At 38.2% G+C, this 18,456-nt stretch overlaps 1 protein-coding gene across 2 annotated transcripts in view; it reads left to right on the top strand.

Annotated features, from left to right (window-relative positions):
* The window catches only part of ogfrl1 (opioid growth factor receptor-like 1), a 40,463-nt gene extending 24,058 nt beyond the window's left edge, over positions 1–16,405 (top strand). For both annotated transcript variants that reach the window (XM_057342620.1, XM_057342621.1), the window contains exons 3-9: positions 5,747–6,092; positions 7,354–7,440; positions 7,666–7,744; positions 9,480–9,558; positions 12,207–12,273; positions 12,415–12,560; positions 14,094–16,405. In XM_057342620.1, the coding sequence (XP_057198603.1) occupies positions 5,889–6,092; positions 7,354–7,440; positions 7,666–7,744; positions 9,480–9,558; positions 12,207–12,273; positions 12,415–12,560; positions 14,094–14,565 (1,134 nt within the window). In that variant the 5' untranslated portion in view covers positions 5,747–5,888 and the 3' untranslated portion in view covers positions 14,566–16,405. The remainder of the gene's footprint in view (positions 1–5,746; positions 6,093–7,353; positions 7,441–7,665; positions 7,745–9,479; positions 9,559–12,206; positions 12,274–12,414; positions 12,561–14,093) is intronic.
* The last annotated feature ends 2,051 nt before the right edge of the window (positions 16,406–18,456 follow it).

The following is an 18,456-nucleotide window of genomic DNA, read 5'->3' as shown; positions in this document are numbered from 1 at the left end:
AATCCAGTCTTCGAGATAGTTGAGGATACACACGCCCTGCTCCCTGAGGGGAGCAAGAGCAGCCTCCGCGACCTTGGTAAAGGCACTGGGAGACAGGGCCAGACTGAAGGGCAGGACCTTGTACTGGTATGCTCGACCCTCTAAAGGCAAACCAAAGAAATGGTCTGTGCCGTCGGAGAATCGAGATATGAAACTATCCTTCAGGTCGATAGCCACGAACCAATCCTGATGTCGGACAGACGTCAGGATGCGCTTCTGCGTCTACATTCTGAACGGGAGCCTGTGAAGGGTCTTGTTCAGTGTGCGCAGTTCCAGGATGGGGCGCAACCCCCACCTTTCTTGGGGACGATGAAGACATCTCGGCCAGAGGGACGGGCTCAATTGCTCCTTCACCAGAAGTGTGGCGACCTCGACCTGAAGCACAGGAGCATTCTCGCCTCGCTCCGAGACTTGGGCGGGCGCCTGGGAAACTGGAATGCGTAGCCAAGACGAATCGCCCTTACTAGCCACTATGACGGGCTGGGGAGCTGTGACCAGGCCTCAGACACCGTGACAGAGGAACTAGCGGGGAGATCTGCAACATCGCCCCTGTGGGGGGAGGTTCTGTGGCTGGCAGAATGGCTGTCTCGCAAGGGACAGAACCCTGGGGAGGTGAGCCACCGTGTGCCACCGCCACCTCCTTGTTCGCCCGGAGAGCGAGGTCAGTGGCGGTGCGCTGTTCCTGCATAAATGCTGGGTCGCACTTCCCTCGTCCAGCTGCTTCAATGCCTTAGCCTGCAGGATGGCCATGGCATGAAGTGCGGAGGCAGCTTGACCCGCAGCAGTGTAAGCTTTCGACACCAGAGATGAAGAAAATTTACACGCTTTGGAAGGGAGCCTTGGTCGGTCCCTCCAGCCTGTCTGCGGCATTGCTGCGACGGGTTAACTTCTAAGTAAAGTAAGATCTAAGTAAAACTTAATTTTACTTATTTTAAGTTATGTTAATTAAACCCCAAAACTAAAGATAACAAAAAAGTTAATGAAAGTTTAACCAAACTTTACTTTTTTGAGTGCAACTATTCTATTCGTCAGTGCGTTGCGATCGCATTCCGTCATGCGCTCCTCTATCCGAGATGGTGCTCTTTATATACAGTAGATAGGGAGTCATCAATACGCTGCTGTGTTCCTATTAAAAGACGCTAAGACTTCAAACTAATTTTTGATTCCCCCTTCCCGCACTGGCAAACAGCTGAGAGACGGATAGTGGCTTATTCACTTCTCAGTGACTATGATGATACTAATATTATTTATTTAACAATAATTTGAATTTACTTATAGTCTAAAACCAAATGTTTGTTACAAAGGTCTAGATCAGTGGTTCTCTACAGAGGGACCGTGGCCCGCAAGTGGGCCCGGTTACTTGCAAGGGGGCTTCAAAATGAGCATTGAAATAGGCTACATAAAAATACATTTCTTATTATTTGTCTATTTTTATAATTAATGTCTCTAAATAGTTTTATTGGGTAGTCATTTTGAGTTTTTGTGAGTGGGAGGGGGCCTTGAATATTGTTGAAAATTGTTTGGGGGCCTTGAAGTCAAAAAGGTTGAGAACCCCTGTTCAAAATTAAGGTTTCTTGTCAAGATCTTGTAGATGAGCATTAATATTTGTGTTCATAAGTATCAGTCAAAAGTTTTAGAATAAGCTTCTTAATAGTTTTACCACGTTTTAGAAAAAAATATTAAGCTCATCAAAACTTGAATTATGTTGCAAAAAAATCGAAGCAATAAAATATTTAGAGCAAATATTTAGTCATCCACAGCACGTGCTTTTGTTTAAAATGTAGAGCTTGGTCTATTTATGCCTGTTTATAAAAAACTAGCTTTAGAAGAGAATGGACTAGACTGTTTAATAACTTTTGGGGAGGGGGAAGGCAAAGAAAATAACCTGGTTGTTTGTCTATTCTTTTAATATTCATACCTGCGGTAATTTTTTAAATTAAATTAAATTAAATTCAATTCAATTTTATTTATATAGCGCTTTTCACAATGTGCATTGTTCCAAAGCAGCTTTACAGAAGCAAATAAGAAAAACACAGAAAGGTAAAACACAGCACAGTGCATGGTGTTTATAGACCAAGCAAGATCATTATAATAAATAATATCTAATAAATAAATGAATAAATACAGTCTCCCGGTGAGCAAGCCAACACTGCACTGCTCTGCTGTGCAGTGTTGTTAATTAAAAATAAACTTTAGCTCAATATGTAATTGCATTACATGTAAAACAATGAATATCATACTAAAGACAGGTATGTCACAAAATCTTTCCACCACAACAAAAATATGGAGAGCAAGGATCAATCACTATGGGTCATTATTGTCGTGGACACGCCAGGTTCCACCCCACTTCCAGGCTCGCAATCATTTGAGTTCTAGCCAGCACACCTGAACCCCATCAGCAATCACTGCACCCAGCTCTACAAAAGCCAGCCACTTTCACCAACTCATTGTCTAGTCTCCCCTTCGGAAAAGCACTCAAAACCTGTGGAGTAAAGACTTACCTCGTGGTTTCTACTTACCTCAGTGTCTCCAGCGATCTCCTTGTGTTCTCCAGCGATCTCCTTGCGTTCTCCAGCGATCTCCTTGCGTTCTCCAGCGATCTCCTTGTGTTCTCCAGCGATCTCCTTGCGATCTCCAGCCAACTCCTAGTGTTTCTCCCATGTTCCAAGGACTCTGTGTTTCCCTTCGTGTTCACCTCGTCTGTCCGCCAATTCCTGGTAACGAACATTCATCAGCAGCCAGTTTGTCATTCCAAGAACTCATGCTCATGCTCACGTGCTGTTTTTATTCTGTTGTCAAATAAAATACCTGTCTGGCTTTTAACCTCTCTCTACGAGTCTACTTCCCATTACAATTTTGTTGTGACAAATGTACAGTATGCTTCACAATGAGCAAAATTATTATTAAATCACAGACGTGTCAGATGGGTGTGTATGTCTGGAGCTGTCCCTGGAACCCAGTGAATACACAGCACACGCCTCTGATAAAATATTTATTACACAGCTACTATCAAAACTAAATGGGTTCATTACATGCTTTATAGCAATTTAAATTCTTTAAAATGCCACTGTATGAAAATTATTTTAGTGATGATCTACTGTGTGCTGCATTAAAATGAGTATCTTATCTGTAGCCGTCTGATGTGACCCAGTCTGTGAAATATGGCCACATAATTTAAAACTGTAAATCATATATGGAGTGATGGTTTCCTGTAGTGTTTATGCCTTCATAAAATCTAATATCACCATGGAGACCCTCTAACTCTTGTTTCTGGCATGTGACTTTTGTCAGTCAATAGGCTTGTTCGACTTGATGCGGCGCCGAAGATCCGACAGGCGGATGACATCAAAGTACCACAAGAGCCATTCGAAAAACCATAAAATGTTTGGTTTCGAATCTCTCTTGCTGTACTTTGATGTCATCCGCCTGTCGGATCTTGCGGCGCCGCATCAAGTCGAACAAGCCTAAAGACTTTTGCTCCTAAAGATTTAAGCCTACTTCAGCAGGTGCTGACTCAGGAGCATACACGCTCCTGGCGTTTTTTTTTTATGGATTGGGTGACTAAGTCATTACTTCACGCCCACCTTTTTTCTTTCGCTCTTGCTTGCTGCTTTGTTCCTATCCTCACAAAGCCTGACATTAAACAGCTTCTGGTGTAATGAGAAAAGAGCCATAAAATGCTCAATGGCTCCCAAAAGTGGCAGCCAAGCTGTTTGCTTCGTATGACTGTCAGAGTGAACCACCTTGTGATTTTTTCTTTCTTAATTCAATAGATGCAGATTGCTGGGTTGCTCTGGATGGGAAGCTTGAGAAGGTTTAATACACTACAAGTTCAAAGAAAAAGTTATTCTAAAAAGCATTTAAAAGTTGATAAAAAGACAAGATATTTTAATGTTTCCATGCTTTGACAATGTAAAGTCTCGTTTAACCATGTCATTTCAAACAAGCTTGAATGTCAATCGGAGTAACATGGGCTATATTGTAATTGTTTGTGCCCCCTGCACGGTGTATTGCTCTGGATCCCATACATTAATTCAACCGGAATTGTTGAACGCCCCTTTGCACCAGCATGACTTGTGATAAAGAATAATTATTACACAATCATTGGATAGCCAATCCACTTTGCTATACTTGCACATACTGAGAAATTCAGGATAAAAAGTGGACTGAAGGTACGGAGAGAATACAGAACAAATTTAGATGGAATGAGACAGGCAGTAAAGTTTGGATAGTGAGTGGCACGAAAATGGAAAGCCAGTAAAGCTACTGGTTAAATGTATAGATGCTGCCATAAAAATACCTTGAATTACGACTGTTCTTCTAACTAGTGTAAAAAAACAAGCCCTCTAAAAAGGCGTGACTTGTCTGGCAATTTATCATAAAGCAAGACATTGGTCTCCACTGTCAGCTTGAGCAAATTTGTATTAGGCCTATAGGGCTGTCACGATTATTAAATATTCGTCTCATCGCGATTGTTTGACCTCATCGCGATGGTTTCAGATCATCGCAATTATTTCACATTTCTATAGAAGACACTAGGGGGTGCTGTACTGCATCTACATATTGCACATTTTAGTGTATATATTGTAACTAAAGCATGGTAATACTTGTAAAATGTACCACCACAACACAATCACTTAAAAAAACTAAAGCATATACCATAAAAATATCCTGCAGTACAATTTAATATTATTTCAGTGTGAAAACCAGTCTACCAAAATCTCATTAACATAGAAGTCAACTTTTATTGTAGTCTTGCAAGTGAGAAAAAAACAGACTAGAAGATTTTCTATGACTGATAGTATTTTAATGGTGGCTTAAATTCACTCCTGATCAATTTACTTATTTGGTGGTTGTATTATTGACAGGTAAAAGCCTAAACCTTAAGTATGATGACCCAATTTTTTCCGATGTATTTCCAAGAAAAAGAACATAGTCTTTATATTCAGCACAATATGGTCGTTTCAAAGCTGAATAAAAAATGTATGAGAATTAAAAGTCAAAGCTCTAAAACCGACAATTAATTGGCATAATCGCAATGATTTATTAGACAATTAATCGTCAGCCAAATTTCATAATCGTGACAGCCCTTTACATATGATTTGAATTTTAAGGTTGATTTTCTACTATCCTACTATCAATACACCATCTACCTTTATAGCACTTAGATCGATCTTGAGACTGAACTTGGTCCTCATTCATGGCCATCTTGTACAATTGACCTGCAGTTGACCTAAGTCATCGACCTATGTCCTTATAGCTCTGCCTCAACTGCGCATGCTTTGTCCAAAGCTTTTTACCGCCACCTAGTGGTTGTTCATAAATTTAAACTGCTATTTGTACCCATATTGGTACACACTGCCCTGTTGGTAATTTCTATAAAAATTCAGGAATTGTGATGATGTAATACAATTGATTTCTTTTTTAATTTTATGCAAGCTTTTAATTTTAGACGCACATTGTGTTAATAAAACAGATCTTTATTTTGCCGAACGTAGCCTACCTATATTACAGTAAAGAAAAATTTGATTGCCAGTTTCTTTTTCATTCTGAATATCTCTCGGCTTAATTCGGAGCTTTGTTTTACCAAGATCTTTTCGATGAATTCGGTAGCTGTTTCAGTAGACTCTTCTCGATTTGTCTAAATGCCGAGAGCACATCATCATCATCTCTTGCTGATCTCTGAAAGGGGGTGTGTTTTCATCAGACAGCTGGAAATCCCGTTAGACGCATAAAAGGGACCCAAAACGGCTCCGCATCACATCAAAGCTCGCTGCCGAGCCGTAGGGTCACACGAGGACGTTCAAATATGTGGGCACGAGGGTAAATTTGGACAGCGGCGGGATTAAATGGGCAATCTGATGGGAAGCTGGAGATATAAGGAGCCGAGCACCGTGGAGGAATGCGACTCGACGTGGGAAAGCGACTCGGAGAGCGATGAGCAGCATCAGCAGCAGCTGGGAGAAGAGGAGGAGGACAGCGGCATCTCTGAGTCCATCAGCCCGTCAGAAACAGGCAGAGGAACGGAGCAGCTGGATCACGGATCGCCGCAGGTATCGCTATTCACCGTATAGAAGCGTTGAGTGATAACACTGCTTCACGAAACAATAACTTTGCATAGAATTTTGCGTAAAACAACGTTTTTTTTCTCTTTTGGCACATATTTATGGGTGCGTGTATGTTGCATAAAAAATAACAGTTTGTTGTTGTATTTATGATTTTTGTTATTTATTACACATGAACATCCATGTGGTCTAGGCACGCGTGCAAAGCGTGGGCAATGTCAACCTATTATTATCACAATCATCATTATCACTGTATAAGGACAGAGCACGATATACAGTACATTTGTTGAAATATATAAGGGACTTGATATATGATGGTTGTATAGGTTTAGCCTTACATGCTTGTACGCGTTAAATGTCATTTGTATTAAAATGGCTCATGCTGTCATCATTCTTGTGGATTTAAGGCTGTGACCTGTTAAACGCGACCCAATTCCTCTCAGGAAATTCAGCCTTTTGATTTCCTGTCACTGGAGGAAGAAAATTGGATTGTTTTTAAACAAAGCATTTTATAACAGTGTTTACGATTACTCTTATAGTTTTGTTTTTGTGAGCCCTGTTTGTTGTCCTCGACAATAAAATGAAGTGCAGAATAGAGTTAGAATAAATATTTATTTGGTTTGTTTGAAACAAAAGCCATTGAACAGTTCCACACTTATTGCCTAGGATAGCAAAATGTTAACAGTAATGAAACATAAATGAATGAAAAAGCAAAAAATAAGAAGATAACTGACATACAGTATTCATTAGAATTGTTTTGGCCATCATTTTAATATGTTTTTATTTAATTAAGATACAAAAGAACATGACCTATGCTTTAAAAACTCAATCTTTTAGTTAGAATCAGCTTTTAGTTGACCCTTTTTCTAAATGGTTTTATCGTATTATTCACAGGGACACTGAAACGCATGTGAATGTTATGAAATAACTACACTGGTCCAGTGGTCCTGACTGGTTTAAATCTTCAAGTCACGTTAAAAAGTGTTGTCATTTGTGCGGTGCTTTCATTCAGCCGTAAAGATGTGCAGTGCTTGAACATCACAAATAGCTGAGAGCTAAAAATGGTCATGAATTAGTAAGACGAAAAGTACACCATCTCTGCAAAATGGAGATCTTATGTTTCTTCTTGATGATGTCGTTGCGTCTCAGTGGGTGATGCTCAGTACATATGCTTATCATGGGAATTGTTCATAGACTCCTGTGTACCAGTAACAGTTTAATTCCCCCTCATTCTTTTTCTCTTTCACAGTTTGTTGATATGCTGGAATCCTCCACCAGAATGAAAAGGAGTTTTTATGCAGCCAAGGACCTGTACAAGTATCGCCATAGTTATCCGGTAAAGAGTCAATAGCATGTATTTTCAAAGTCTATGTATGAATCTCAGAGGGCGGTTGTCTTTTCAGTGACAGTAAATATAGCAAAACAGTCGGAGAACTTGGATGCACATCTGTGACTTAAGTGTGTTAAATCAGTTTCATATAGCTGAAGGGATTGACTTTTTTATTGCTTTATAACTCCAACCTATTTTCTAATTTTGATTCTTTCATTAATTCCCACTCAGAACTACAAAGAACCCCGACGGACGAATGAGTACCGCAATCTTAGGTTCTATCTCAATAAAATACCCCTTGTGCCAGATGGTAAGTGAGTGTTTTCTGTAGTCAAAGTAGCCTACATTTTTTTTGTTTTACTGAAGGGGTCTAAAAGTATCGTAAAAGATTGTTAGGGCTGTTTAATACTTTGGCTTTACTGTACATGTATTGTGCTGTAAGTTTTATCTATGAATGCCTCAGTTGAGAGCAATGTGCTTTAAAGGAGCTTGATCTGTAAGCATTTTTAACAGTCCTGCTGTATATTTATGCCTTAAAACAGAACAATCCACTCCCTATTCGGTTTCTTATGTTATGTAAATATTACACTTTTTCACTGAAATCTTCAGTTTGTAAAATAATGAATACAAACCAAGTCTTCACTTCAACACATTTGTTAAACAAACCTCATAAATGATCATAGCAGTGGATTTTCTCTCAGTTGACTTTGTATAACAATATGTCTGCTGGTGATGTGTCCTTAAATAATGAAACGTTATGAACGCTGTGCTTGTCAGGATTGCATCGTATGGTATTAAAAAACAAACCCACCTTATTGCTTTTATATTACCGTAACAGCTTCCTTTCTGGAAGTCCCTTGATTCTCATTATGAGACGAGACTGTGCCTTAACTGTATGTGGGGAAAATTCATTGGCAGTAATAGCAAATTTCCAAAGGGGGGTAGTGAGATGGAACAGGAGCGTTTGGTTAAAGATCTGGGCTGATAATGTCTCTAAAGCAACCAGATTCACACTGTATAATCTGGGAACTGGAAAGATAGCCTTTAACTTTAGACATCACAAAAGAAAACTCTGGATTTGAATCAAGATGTACTATACATGTACTAAAAATTGCTTCAAATTCAGACTGGCTGCCAAAAAAGAGATTTTATGATCCAACACGTCAAAAGATTGTGAGTTTTAATTGACACCCTGCCAAGAAAAATGGAGTTTTGATTGACACCATTCAAAAATGCTTCCTGAAAGCGAATCGGATAACTCTTTGAACATAAACAGAAGCTCAAAAGTGGTACTGACAACACAAGATAGAAGACATACTGCTAGAGCATTTACACACAGACAGCATAAAGCAGTTTTTACAACTGAATACACATAGCAGCTGGTGTGAGGGAAGAAAATGCCTCATTAGCTGAATGTTTTCCCTGAGGGGGCAGTTTAGAGAGGCAGACAGTAAAGATCTCAAATGAGGAGCCATTGATTGGTTATTGTGCTCATTTTTTGGGAAGAAATGAGCTGAATTCAGATGAGATTTGTTGTGCAAACATTTAATGATGGTTCAAGTTCTTTACCGCTGACTAGAGAGTAGGGACACACACATACAGCTGTGTTCTGTGTCCTCTTGTGGTTTTAGTGTGTCCTTGTCACCAATGACGTACACTTTTATTCAAGTTAATTTTCTCACCATTATGTCATTCCAAACCCAAATGCCTGCATTTCTTAAAAAAAACGAAGAATGAGGAATCTGGTTGTCAATATGTACTACAGTATATTTTATACATATAGTTAAATACTGTAAGTTTTCCAAGCTTTGTGTGAGATACAGACCAATTTTAATACTTTTTTAAATGTCAACATCTGCCCTGGTCTAGTTATGCTTTCAAGTGGGCTGTTTTCAATGAATTGGTTCTGATTCTCAAAACTGGTCTAAATGTGTATATTGATTCATTCACACAACAAAAGGATAGTTTGTGTAAGTTACTATACATTTTTATATCAGCTGAATTAAGTAATCTCTCTGATTGATTTTCTGTTTCTTCTCATGTAGGTATTTATATTGAAGAAATCCTCACCAAATGGAGGGGAGACTATGACAAGCTAGAGCACAATCACACATACATTCAATGGTAAGACATTTTTTGCAATATTCTATGGTATGAGCATTGAAGTTGCCTACTAAATTGCTTAATGATGTCTAATGAGAATTAGCAAATTGTTATTGAAAAGGGAAAGAACCATGCTAATATGTGCATGAGGGATTTCTGGGTGGCAAGACATACAGTAGATATGCCATCAGATCTGCTTAAAATTAACGTCATCTTTAGATACAAATCTTGTAGATCAAGGCATAATCAAGCAAGCAAAAAACCCCAGCAGTGATAAGGATTAAATCAACACAGCTGCGGTACCTTCAGTTGAAGGGAACAATGTCTTTTACAGCCACAGTAATAGCCTTCAGACAACTAGAGAAAACTGATTTAAGTTTCTTTCATGTTTGTAAGTGTTTTAGGGCTGTCAACGTTAACGCGTTAACGCATGCGATTAATTTTTTCAAATTAACGCGTGAGAAAATATTTATCGCAATTAACGCAGCATCCGTTTGTTTTGACATCCTTTGTCTAGCGTTACATTATGTATTCACGCTCTTATTCGTGTACAGGCTTTTAAACCACTTAAGCGCGATTTTAAACAGTTGCTTTGACGCGTTCAATGTAGATAGACAGCTTCTGAACTGTGGGACGCGGCAAAACGCAACGCGAGGTCCAGTCTGGTGTAAACAGTCACCTGCTAAGGGCTGCGTCGGTGAATCTCTGTCAGACAGCGCATCCGTGTTAAGTTCTCTTTCGTGCTTGAATGGATAAAACCATACAAGATTATGTCAGAAAGCCCGTTTTGTCTAGCATTTTCTTAAGCACAGACTTCAAAGTGTAAAATAAAATCTTAAATGAATGCAAAGTGTTGTGAAAATGGGAGTGCGGTGATGGTCAGATCTGCGTACTGAGACAGCTCTTAAAGGGGCCGTGTTCTTAAACGTGCTGCTGTGACTCCTGTCACTAATGTTAATCAAAGAACAAAATTAAAGAAGAAATCAATGTGATTTTGTAGCTTTAATGAGAATTCTTCTGCATTTAATTTATAATTTAGCATTAATAAAGACTGTAAAGTGTCCTTCAATTCCTATGTTTCCTACATGAGCTCTCAATTATACTGTTGAATGGCTATAATTCATGTTAAAATAATCAATTTAATAGAGACATCAGTTACAGTACTAATATCAAAATGCTAGCTTTCATTAAATGATGCTGTTAAAGAAATATGTTGTTTCTACATCAATTTGAAGATTAAATGTGAAATGATTAAAATGTAAAAGTATATTTTAAAATATAATAGTTATGTGCGATTAATCGTGATTAATCACAGAAAAAATGTGTGATTAATCTGATTAATTTTTTTAATCGATTGACAGCACTAATTAGTGTTTTAATATTTATAAACAGCATCACATTAGTAACAGTAACTAAAGAAGCTTGTGCAATGTCTGTGGTTTGTGGGCATTTCCTGGTAAATGGTTTTCACTAAACAACGTTTAATCTAAACATGCAAAGATTTAATATTATAGTTTCCCCTATTTATAAAACCTGACTCTAAATAGTGGTATCTTTATTATTTTTGTCTAGTTACCTCCCAGCATGTATAGTACAATAATCAAATAACCAAATAACAAATCTGTACATTACAACACGAGGAAATTAAATTGAATATTCTTGCAAAGCACGGTTCAGTTAGCACTGAAGGTTGCCTAAAGGTTAAATGTTTGTTATAGCTTATGTAAAAGACTCTCAGTAGTGTGTTGTTACCTCATACACTCCCTGAGCTGAGCCTGTTCTTTTCCGCCTGGTGCTGTGATCCCGACGATGAGGGTGAGAAAAAAGAGGGGAGGGCGTGATGCCATAAGGCTGTGTGAAATAACAGCGCAGATCTAAAAGCAGACTTCACACATATGCTACCGCTCATACCGCTGCACCATCCCGCCGAGGAAAAAGCGATTAGCTTCTCTTGTTCCCCTCTACTCATTTATTCGCTCTCTCGCTCCGTATGCTTACGAGGCTATTTGCATAATATCAATTAGTGAATGTTAAAACACAATGTGCGAGCAGAGTAGCGTTTAAGATGGAACACAGAAACACAGAAACTTTAGCTTGTTAGAGAGAGTGGAGAGGAGGAGAAGAACCCTCTATATCCTCTGCCCCCAAGGTTGTAGCAAAAGTCAGATTTGTCCATTCTAGAATAATTTATTTGTTTTGTGTGTTTATATTTATATATCGTCAATGTCCTTCCAAAACCTCTGAAGTCCAAATTCACAGTTTTTCAGGAAATGAAAAAAAAAACACTTTTTAAATAATTAAATACTGTTTTGTCAAAGTTGACAAGCACTTTTAATACTTTTTATTGGTCAAAAAACCTAGTGACAAACATAATGGGGACTTGATAATGATTTAAGGCCAAAAACGAAATATGGACATACAAGGTTTTAGAAGGACAGCAGCAATATGTGAAATAGTTTGATGCTAGAGGATTCTAACCCAGCTTTCAGTGTGTAGTTTGTCGTTGACTGTTTATTTTTATTGATGCGATTGACTACAATGTGATATTAGCTAATACAAATAATTTAAAATAAATCAGAATATCAGTTGAGTAAACGGTAGTTATGTAAAGTTATGACCATGACCATGATCAAATCAGAGCTAGACCTTATCTCTTCACTATCTTTCAGGCTTTTCCCACTCAGAGAACAAGGCCTCAATTTTTATGCTCAAGAACTCACTCAGGATGAGATAAAGGTAAATGTTTTAAAGTGAAATTGAACAGAACCAAGTGATCAATAGATTTCAGGCACTCAGACATTGTGTTCTTTTGTTTCACCTGCTGTTATCATTAAGTAATACACACAGCTTTTAACAGAGCGTTTCTCATGTCGACAGGAATTCCAAAGCACTCGGGAAGCCAAGAGACGCTTCCTCCTAGCCTACACCATCATGTTGGATTTCTTTGGGATCAAGCTCCTGGATAAAAATGGGAATGTGGCTCGAGCTCAGAACTGGCAAGACCGCTTTCAGCATCTGAATGAGTGGGTAGCCCTCACCCTGATAGCACACATATATCTGGGAAACGTATATTTGATATCTGCATGTACATCGCCAAGACACTTTTTTTTATTGTTTGCTAATCTGCAATACGTCTCTGAGATGTCTCCCATCAGATGTCATATAGACATCCAGAAGATGCCTGTATGATGGTTATGGTTGATGATAAAAATAAGGGTTTAAAAATAAAGCTTAAATACTAAACAATTTTGTACTATACAAAACTAATCTTGAAGTATCGGTTACATTGACTTTCATCCCTTAGCCTTCCCAGTCTTATCTCCTTGTCTTAATCTGCTGTATTTAGCATGCCACAGTGCTCATAGAAAGCATCTTCAATCTCTGGTCCCTTCAACACAATTTCACTCTCATGACCTTAACGGCACTGTCACATGTCATGTGACCGTCTCCTGCAGCAATGGGAGAAATGGGTCAGATGCACAGAGGCTAAATAGAGAAGAACTGAATGGGTCACAAAGACAAGTGAGATTTAGATTTGCAGAGAAAATGAAAATTAGAATTGAAGAAGAGTTAGATAAATTAACGATGCTTAAGGATGGCACGCAAGAAAATCCGTAGTGCAGTAAATGTAGTAGACGTAAATGATTGTGTGTATCTGTTGTTGTGTCATTGCCCCGGCACTGAGCCGCAGAGGACGCTCTCTATGACATTAGAGACTATGCCTGCAGTGTGAATGAATGAATAATCTAGAAAATGATTATTATTAGTAAATAGAAGAATGGCAACAAAATAATCAATGTTGCATGAGAAAGTAACTATAGCAACAGTGTGAGCTCTTTTGTAAGACTCAGTGGGGCACTGCAAGACATTTGGGTAGTATTTTTTTAAATGATGACCATTGTGTATATTGTGAAATAAATAATATACAGTATATACAGAAAAAAAATTGAGAGACCATTTCAAAGACCATTTTCAGTTTTTCTGAATTGACTATCGGTATGTGTTTAAATAAAATGATTATTTTCTTTTTATTCTGTGAACTACTAACAATATTTCTCCCAAATTTAAAGTAAAAATGTTGTTTCTATTTGCATTTTTTTTTGCAGAAAATGAAAACTGGAGAAACGGTCAAAATAAGAGAAAAGATGCATTGTGTTTTTTCAGACCTCAAATACTGCAAAGGATACAAGTTCAGATTCACTTTTAAGTAATACATACAACAGTAATATTTGTACATGTATTTAGGAAAATTCTAAGAATATTTTTGTGATAACATCGATTTTAGTTTTCACAGTTTTCATGTGTCTTGTCATTCTGTCAGTCTTTCACTTTATGTCACTCCTGAGGTTTGATTTCGTTGAAATTCAACAGACACTGGACTGTAATGACCACAATACATCTAGAAATGCTGATTAAATGAACATTTTCATTAATCTCTTAATTATTTCTGCAAATGTACAATTTTATAATTATGTATTTATTATATTTACTAAATTCAAGTAATATATTTGCAAAAATAATTTATTTGTATCGTTTCTGGCCTCTTTCCTTTCCAGGTCACAGCACAACTATCTGCGTATAACCCGTATTCTGAAGAGCCTCGGTGAGCTGGGCTTCGAACACTTCAAGTTGCCTCTTGTTCGTCTGCTGCTAGAGGAGGCGCTGGTCGAGGGCACTTTACCCAACATGCGTCACAGCACACTGGAGTATTTTGTCTACACTCTGCGCCAACACTCTCAGAGACGCGCCCTGCTCCGCTTCGCCCAGCGCCACTACCACCCGCCAGAGAACTTCATCTGGGGTCCTCCCAGGAGGAAACGTGGTCCTGGGACATCTGGATGTGCTGGGACAAGAGCTGGGAAGCCGGAGGTCACGGACAGGAGCGCAGGGAAAGCAAGGTCTCCTAAAGAGGGCAGGAATCAGAGTAACTTAGAGAGAGAGACAGAGGATACAGACAGGAGTGAGGAGTGGATAATGGCGAAAGGACGGATAGATACAGAAGAATACATTGAGACCATTCCGCTGTAAAAATAAAAACAGGGGAATTCTGGGAAAGCAGGTGCGCAGGTCAGTTTAGGCTGAGGTTAAAGTTAGGAAAAAGAACGGCACAGCAATATTATTCCATATCTTGGCCTTTTAGAGACTTTGTGATCAACTTGACTGTTTGGCATTTCTTTTTTAAAAACAGGGTTTTTATTAACTCTGAATACTTGTAAGCTGATAAATTTATCTATTGTAGTTCTTGTCGATATTTGCAGTCCTATAAAGAGTTCTTAGCAATGTGTGAATATAAACAGTGTAAGTGCTGCAGTACCTGACATGATAACACACGTGTGTGTTTGTGTGAAATATTGCACTTTTGACTATCTAGTCTTCCCCTGTGGGAGAACATTATTCTAATCTACAGACATTGAGACATTGCTGTCTCTCAGTTATTCTCTGTGTTTAGATCTGGCGTGAGTTTCTTATATCCGATACTTGTAGCTCCTTGTAACAATTCATTAGGATAGTGTGAATATACATTCAGGAATCTTCAGGTAATTAACAACCATGTATGTTTGTATAGATATGAGTGAGGTAACCACTTTAATCCAGTTCTCTAATAAGTCTTGCAATATAAAGTGCCTATTTGATTTTTTACAGCATATGTACGTGCTAGTGTGTATGCTGCCTTTCTAATCAAACTTATGTGAATAGTGTATGAGTGAAGACAATCAGGGCTATTAATGGTCACATCCACATACAATACATATATATGAGCCGATTTATTAGTATTGATGACGTATACTCAGAGGGCTTGGCAATACCTCCACATCTGTGTGTATGTGTGCGAATGTTATCAAGTTCTGCCTTTTTGATTTAGAAGGGAAATGATGACGAGGAGCAGAAATATATCTACTACTATCCCTCTGTCGTCTTACTCTAGTTTGGAGAGAAAATAGTGGGTGGTATGCGGTTACCAAGCCTCTTTCACACACATTTTACATTAAACATTGAGGGCTATAACACCCCTGTTCTTGGCAATCTTTCCATCTTGATTTTATTTTAGTCAGTATTTGCTTTGTAACCCAAGGTTCATTAAACCTATTTTGCTCTCTGATTCCTCCAAATGGACAGAAAGTGTTTAATATCAGGAAACAAATTATTTATATTTTTCCTTAAAAGAATGTTCCAGGTTCAATACATGCTAAGCTCTATCAACAGCATTTATGGCATAAAGTGATAGGTCACCCAAAATGAAAATTCTGTCATCATTTACTCACCTTGTTATTTTAAACCTGTATGACTTTATTTCTTCAGCCGGACACAAAAGAAGACATTTTGAAGAAATTTGGTAACCGAACATCACCGGTCCCCATTCACTTCTATTGTATGGACACAAAACCAATGCAAGTGAATGGGGGCCAGTTAACAACATTCTTCAAAATATCTTCTTTTGTGTTCTGAGGAAGAAAGTCATACAGATTTGAAATGACAAGAGGGTGAGTAAATGATGACAGAATTATTTTTTTTATTTTAAAAAAGCTTCACATTTTTGTTGTTAAACCCTTTGCAATGTCAATCTATTGAATTATTAATAACTGTGTACAACAAGTTGAAAATATTCTCTATAAAAAAACAAATATGCTAAAAAATACAATGGACTTATTAAACCTGGAACATTCTTTTGTGAACCTGTGGTTTTAAAGACTGTTTAAAGATTCTCTTCTATTAATTCTCTCAAGCCAGAGAAACCACAATAATCTTTCAGTGTATCTCGTACTTGTGTGGTAACTGTTTGACGGTCTCATGCAAGTCACTGTTTTTCTATGTAACTTTATTGGTAAGTGATGATTTGTATATCGTGGCCTAATAAAGTGCAGCTCTTTGAAGAAATGTTGTGTGTATGATGTATGATGTGGTGTGATTGTGGTGAATTTCACCAACTAAACTTTACATTTCCTTTTTGTCACTGAATAGGATGGACACAGTGTTTTTTTGTATCAGTACAAAAATAGGTACGAAGTCCAATCAGATTGCGTTGATAATATATATCAATACATATTTTAAGATACCACGTATTAAAATATGTTAGTCATGCTGGGTTCCTGTGTTCTCTTTGTGCAAATGTGTACTCTTTGAAAGAGTACCACCGCAGTGATAGCTTGTCTTTGACAGAGGACAAGCCTGAACATCACTCCATCCTCTCCTATAATCCGCTCTGATGGTAGGGTGGGTTTGTAAAGTCAGGGAATGCAGTTAAAATGCTAATAAAAATGAAAGAAGAAATCTGCCATATGGTCACTTCAGACAGCCCAGTCCCCAGTGGTTTGAAGAACAGCGTGTGTGCTGTAATCAATGTGAGCATTGCTGTTTCTTGTCAAAGCGTCAGTGAGTGTGTGACTGGTTTTCCTGACGTACACCTGTGAGTGTGACTTTCAATGCCAGCTCCTCAGTCACGAGGGCTCCTGGAGACAGCTGTCAGATGCACACCTGGTCCAGCAATCTTCTCACTGAGCTCGGCGTGTACCTGATAATTCTTTGACTGACATGCCGCAACTGAATTTCTTTTTAAAGCCTTTGGGTAGTGATTAATAGTGTTTCTTGTGTTTTGACTTAGTACCGTGGTAATACCATGTTTTAGAGGACGTACAATGAGATATGAAAATGTTGTGTGTTTTGGATGTTTAGTGGCTCAGTATGTTAAATGTGCTGAGTGGAAGGCGATGTGGCCGTACTGATCGGCAGTGATAGAATGAGGTAAAGAGGGTTATGTGCTGGGTGTCTGTGTTGTGAAGCGGATACCCCCGCTCCCCGTGACTCACTGCTTTATTCAATTAGCCGCCTCAAAGCTTCATATTACAACAGCATTCATAAATCCAACAGCATATACTCTCTCAAAACAGTGACACATATAAACAGTCATGAGCCACAGGTCTGGCGAGCCTCAGATCTTTTTCTCTCATTATATCAGTATATCAGTTTCGAGATCTGTTTGGTTACTGACATTCTTCCAAATATCCTCCTTTGTGTTCAGCAGAACAAAAACATGTATACAGGTTTGGAACAATCTGAGGGTGAGTAAATGATGACAGAATTTTCATTTTTGGGTGAACTATCCCATTAAAGATTGATTTAATCTTGGGTATCTACACTTTTTCCTGCTGGCTATTAGAAGTTGATCAGCGTGGATTCTGGTCGTGTCATATATCAGAGTTTCACAGGTCTATATAAACATTCTGTGTCACATCATTTAAAGTGTCAAGCATACAAACATGGGTGTGAGTTACTTTCCATTTTAATACATTTGTTACTGTCTGTAATCTCTCCTAACTTGACGTTGGCTCCCCAGAGACTGATCACAAAGACAATCTTTAACAACTTTATTTAAACACAGGATGTGTGAGTCTAAAGCTGATATTTCTGCCTGGTGTGTAAGGGGACTCATGTTCAAAACGTGACACAATCTATACAGTTGTTGTGGTTGTTTTCAGAAACTGGAAAGGGTTGATAATTTAGTAAATTATGCAAATTTAGGTTTGTTTTAAATTTGGTACTGCCCAGAACAAACTATTTCACATGAGAGGTGTTTATATACTGTATACAGTAGTCCACACAGAATAATAGCTGAATTAACAAAAATAAGCCAATTAAAAAGGTTACACTCTTAAAAATAAAGGTGCTTAAAAGGTTCTTAACAGCGGTTTCATAGAAGAACCATTTTTGATTCCACAAAGAAACATTCAAAGGTTCTTTGAAGAACAATCTTTTTCTCCCTTTTTATGAAGAGCTTTTTTTTTCGCCACAAAGAACCTTTTGTGAGACAGAAAGGTTCTTCGGATGTTCTTTATGGAACCATTTAGACAAAAAAGGGTTCTTCTATGGCATCATAAAGCACCTTTATTTTAAAGAGTGTACCATGGATTTTTAATGATGTTA

The sequence above is a fragment of the Triplophysa rosa genome, linkage group LG9 (genome assembly GCF_024868665.1).
Source record: "Triplophysa rosa linkage group LG9, Trosa_1v2, whole genome shotgun sequence".
Taxonomy (NCBI): domain Eukaryota; kingdom Metazoa; phylum Chordata; class Actinopteri; order Cypriniformes; family Nemacheilidae; genus Triplophysa; species Triplophysa rosa.
This window is presented reverse-complemented; position numbering and strand designations above follow the sequence as displayed.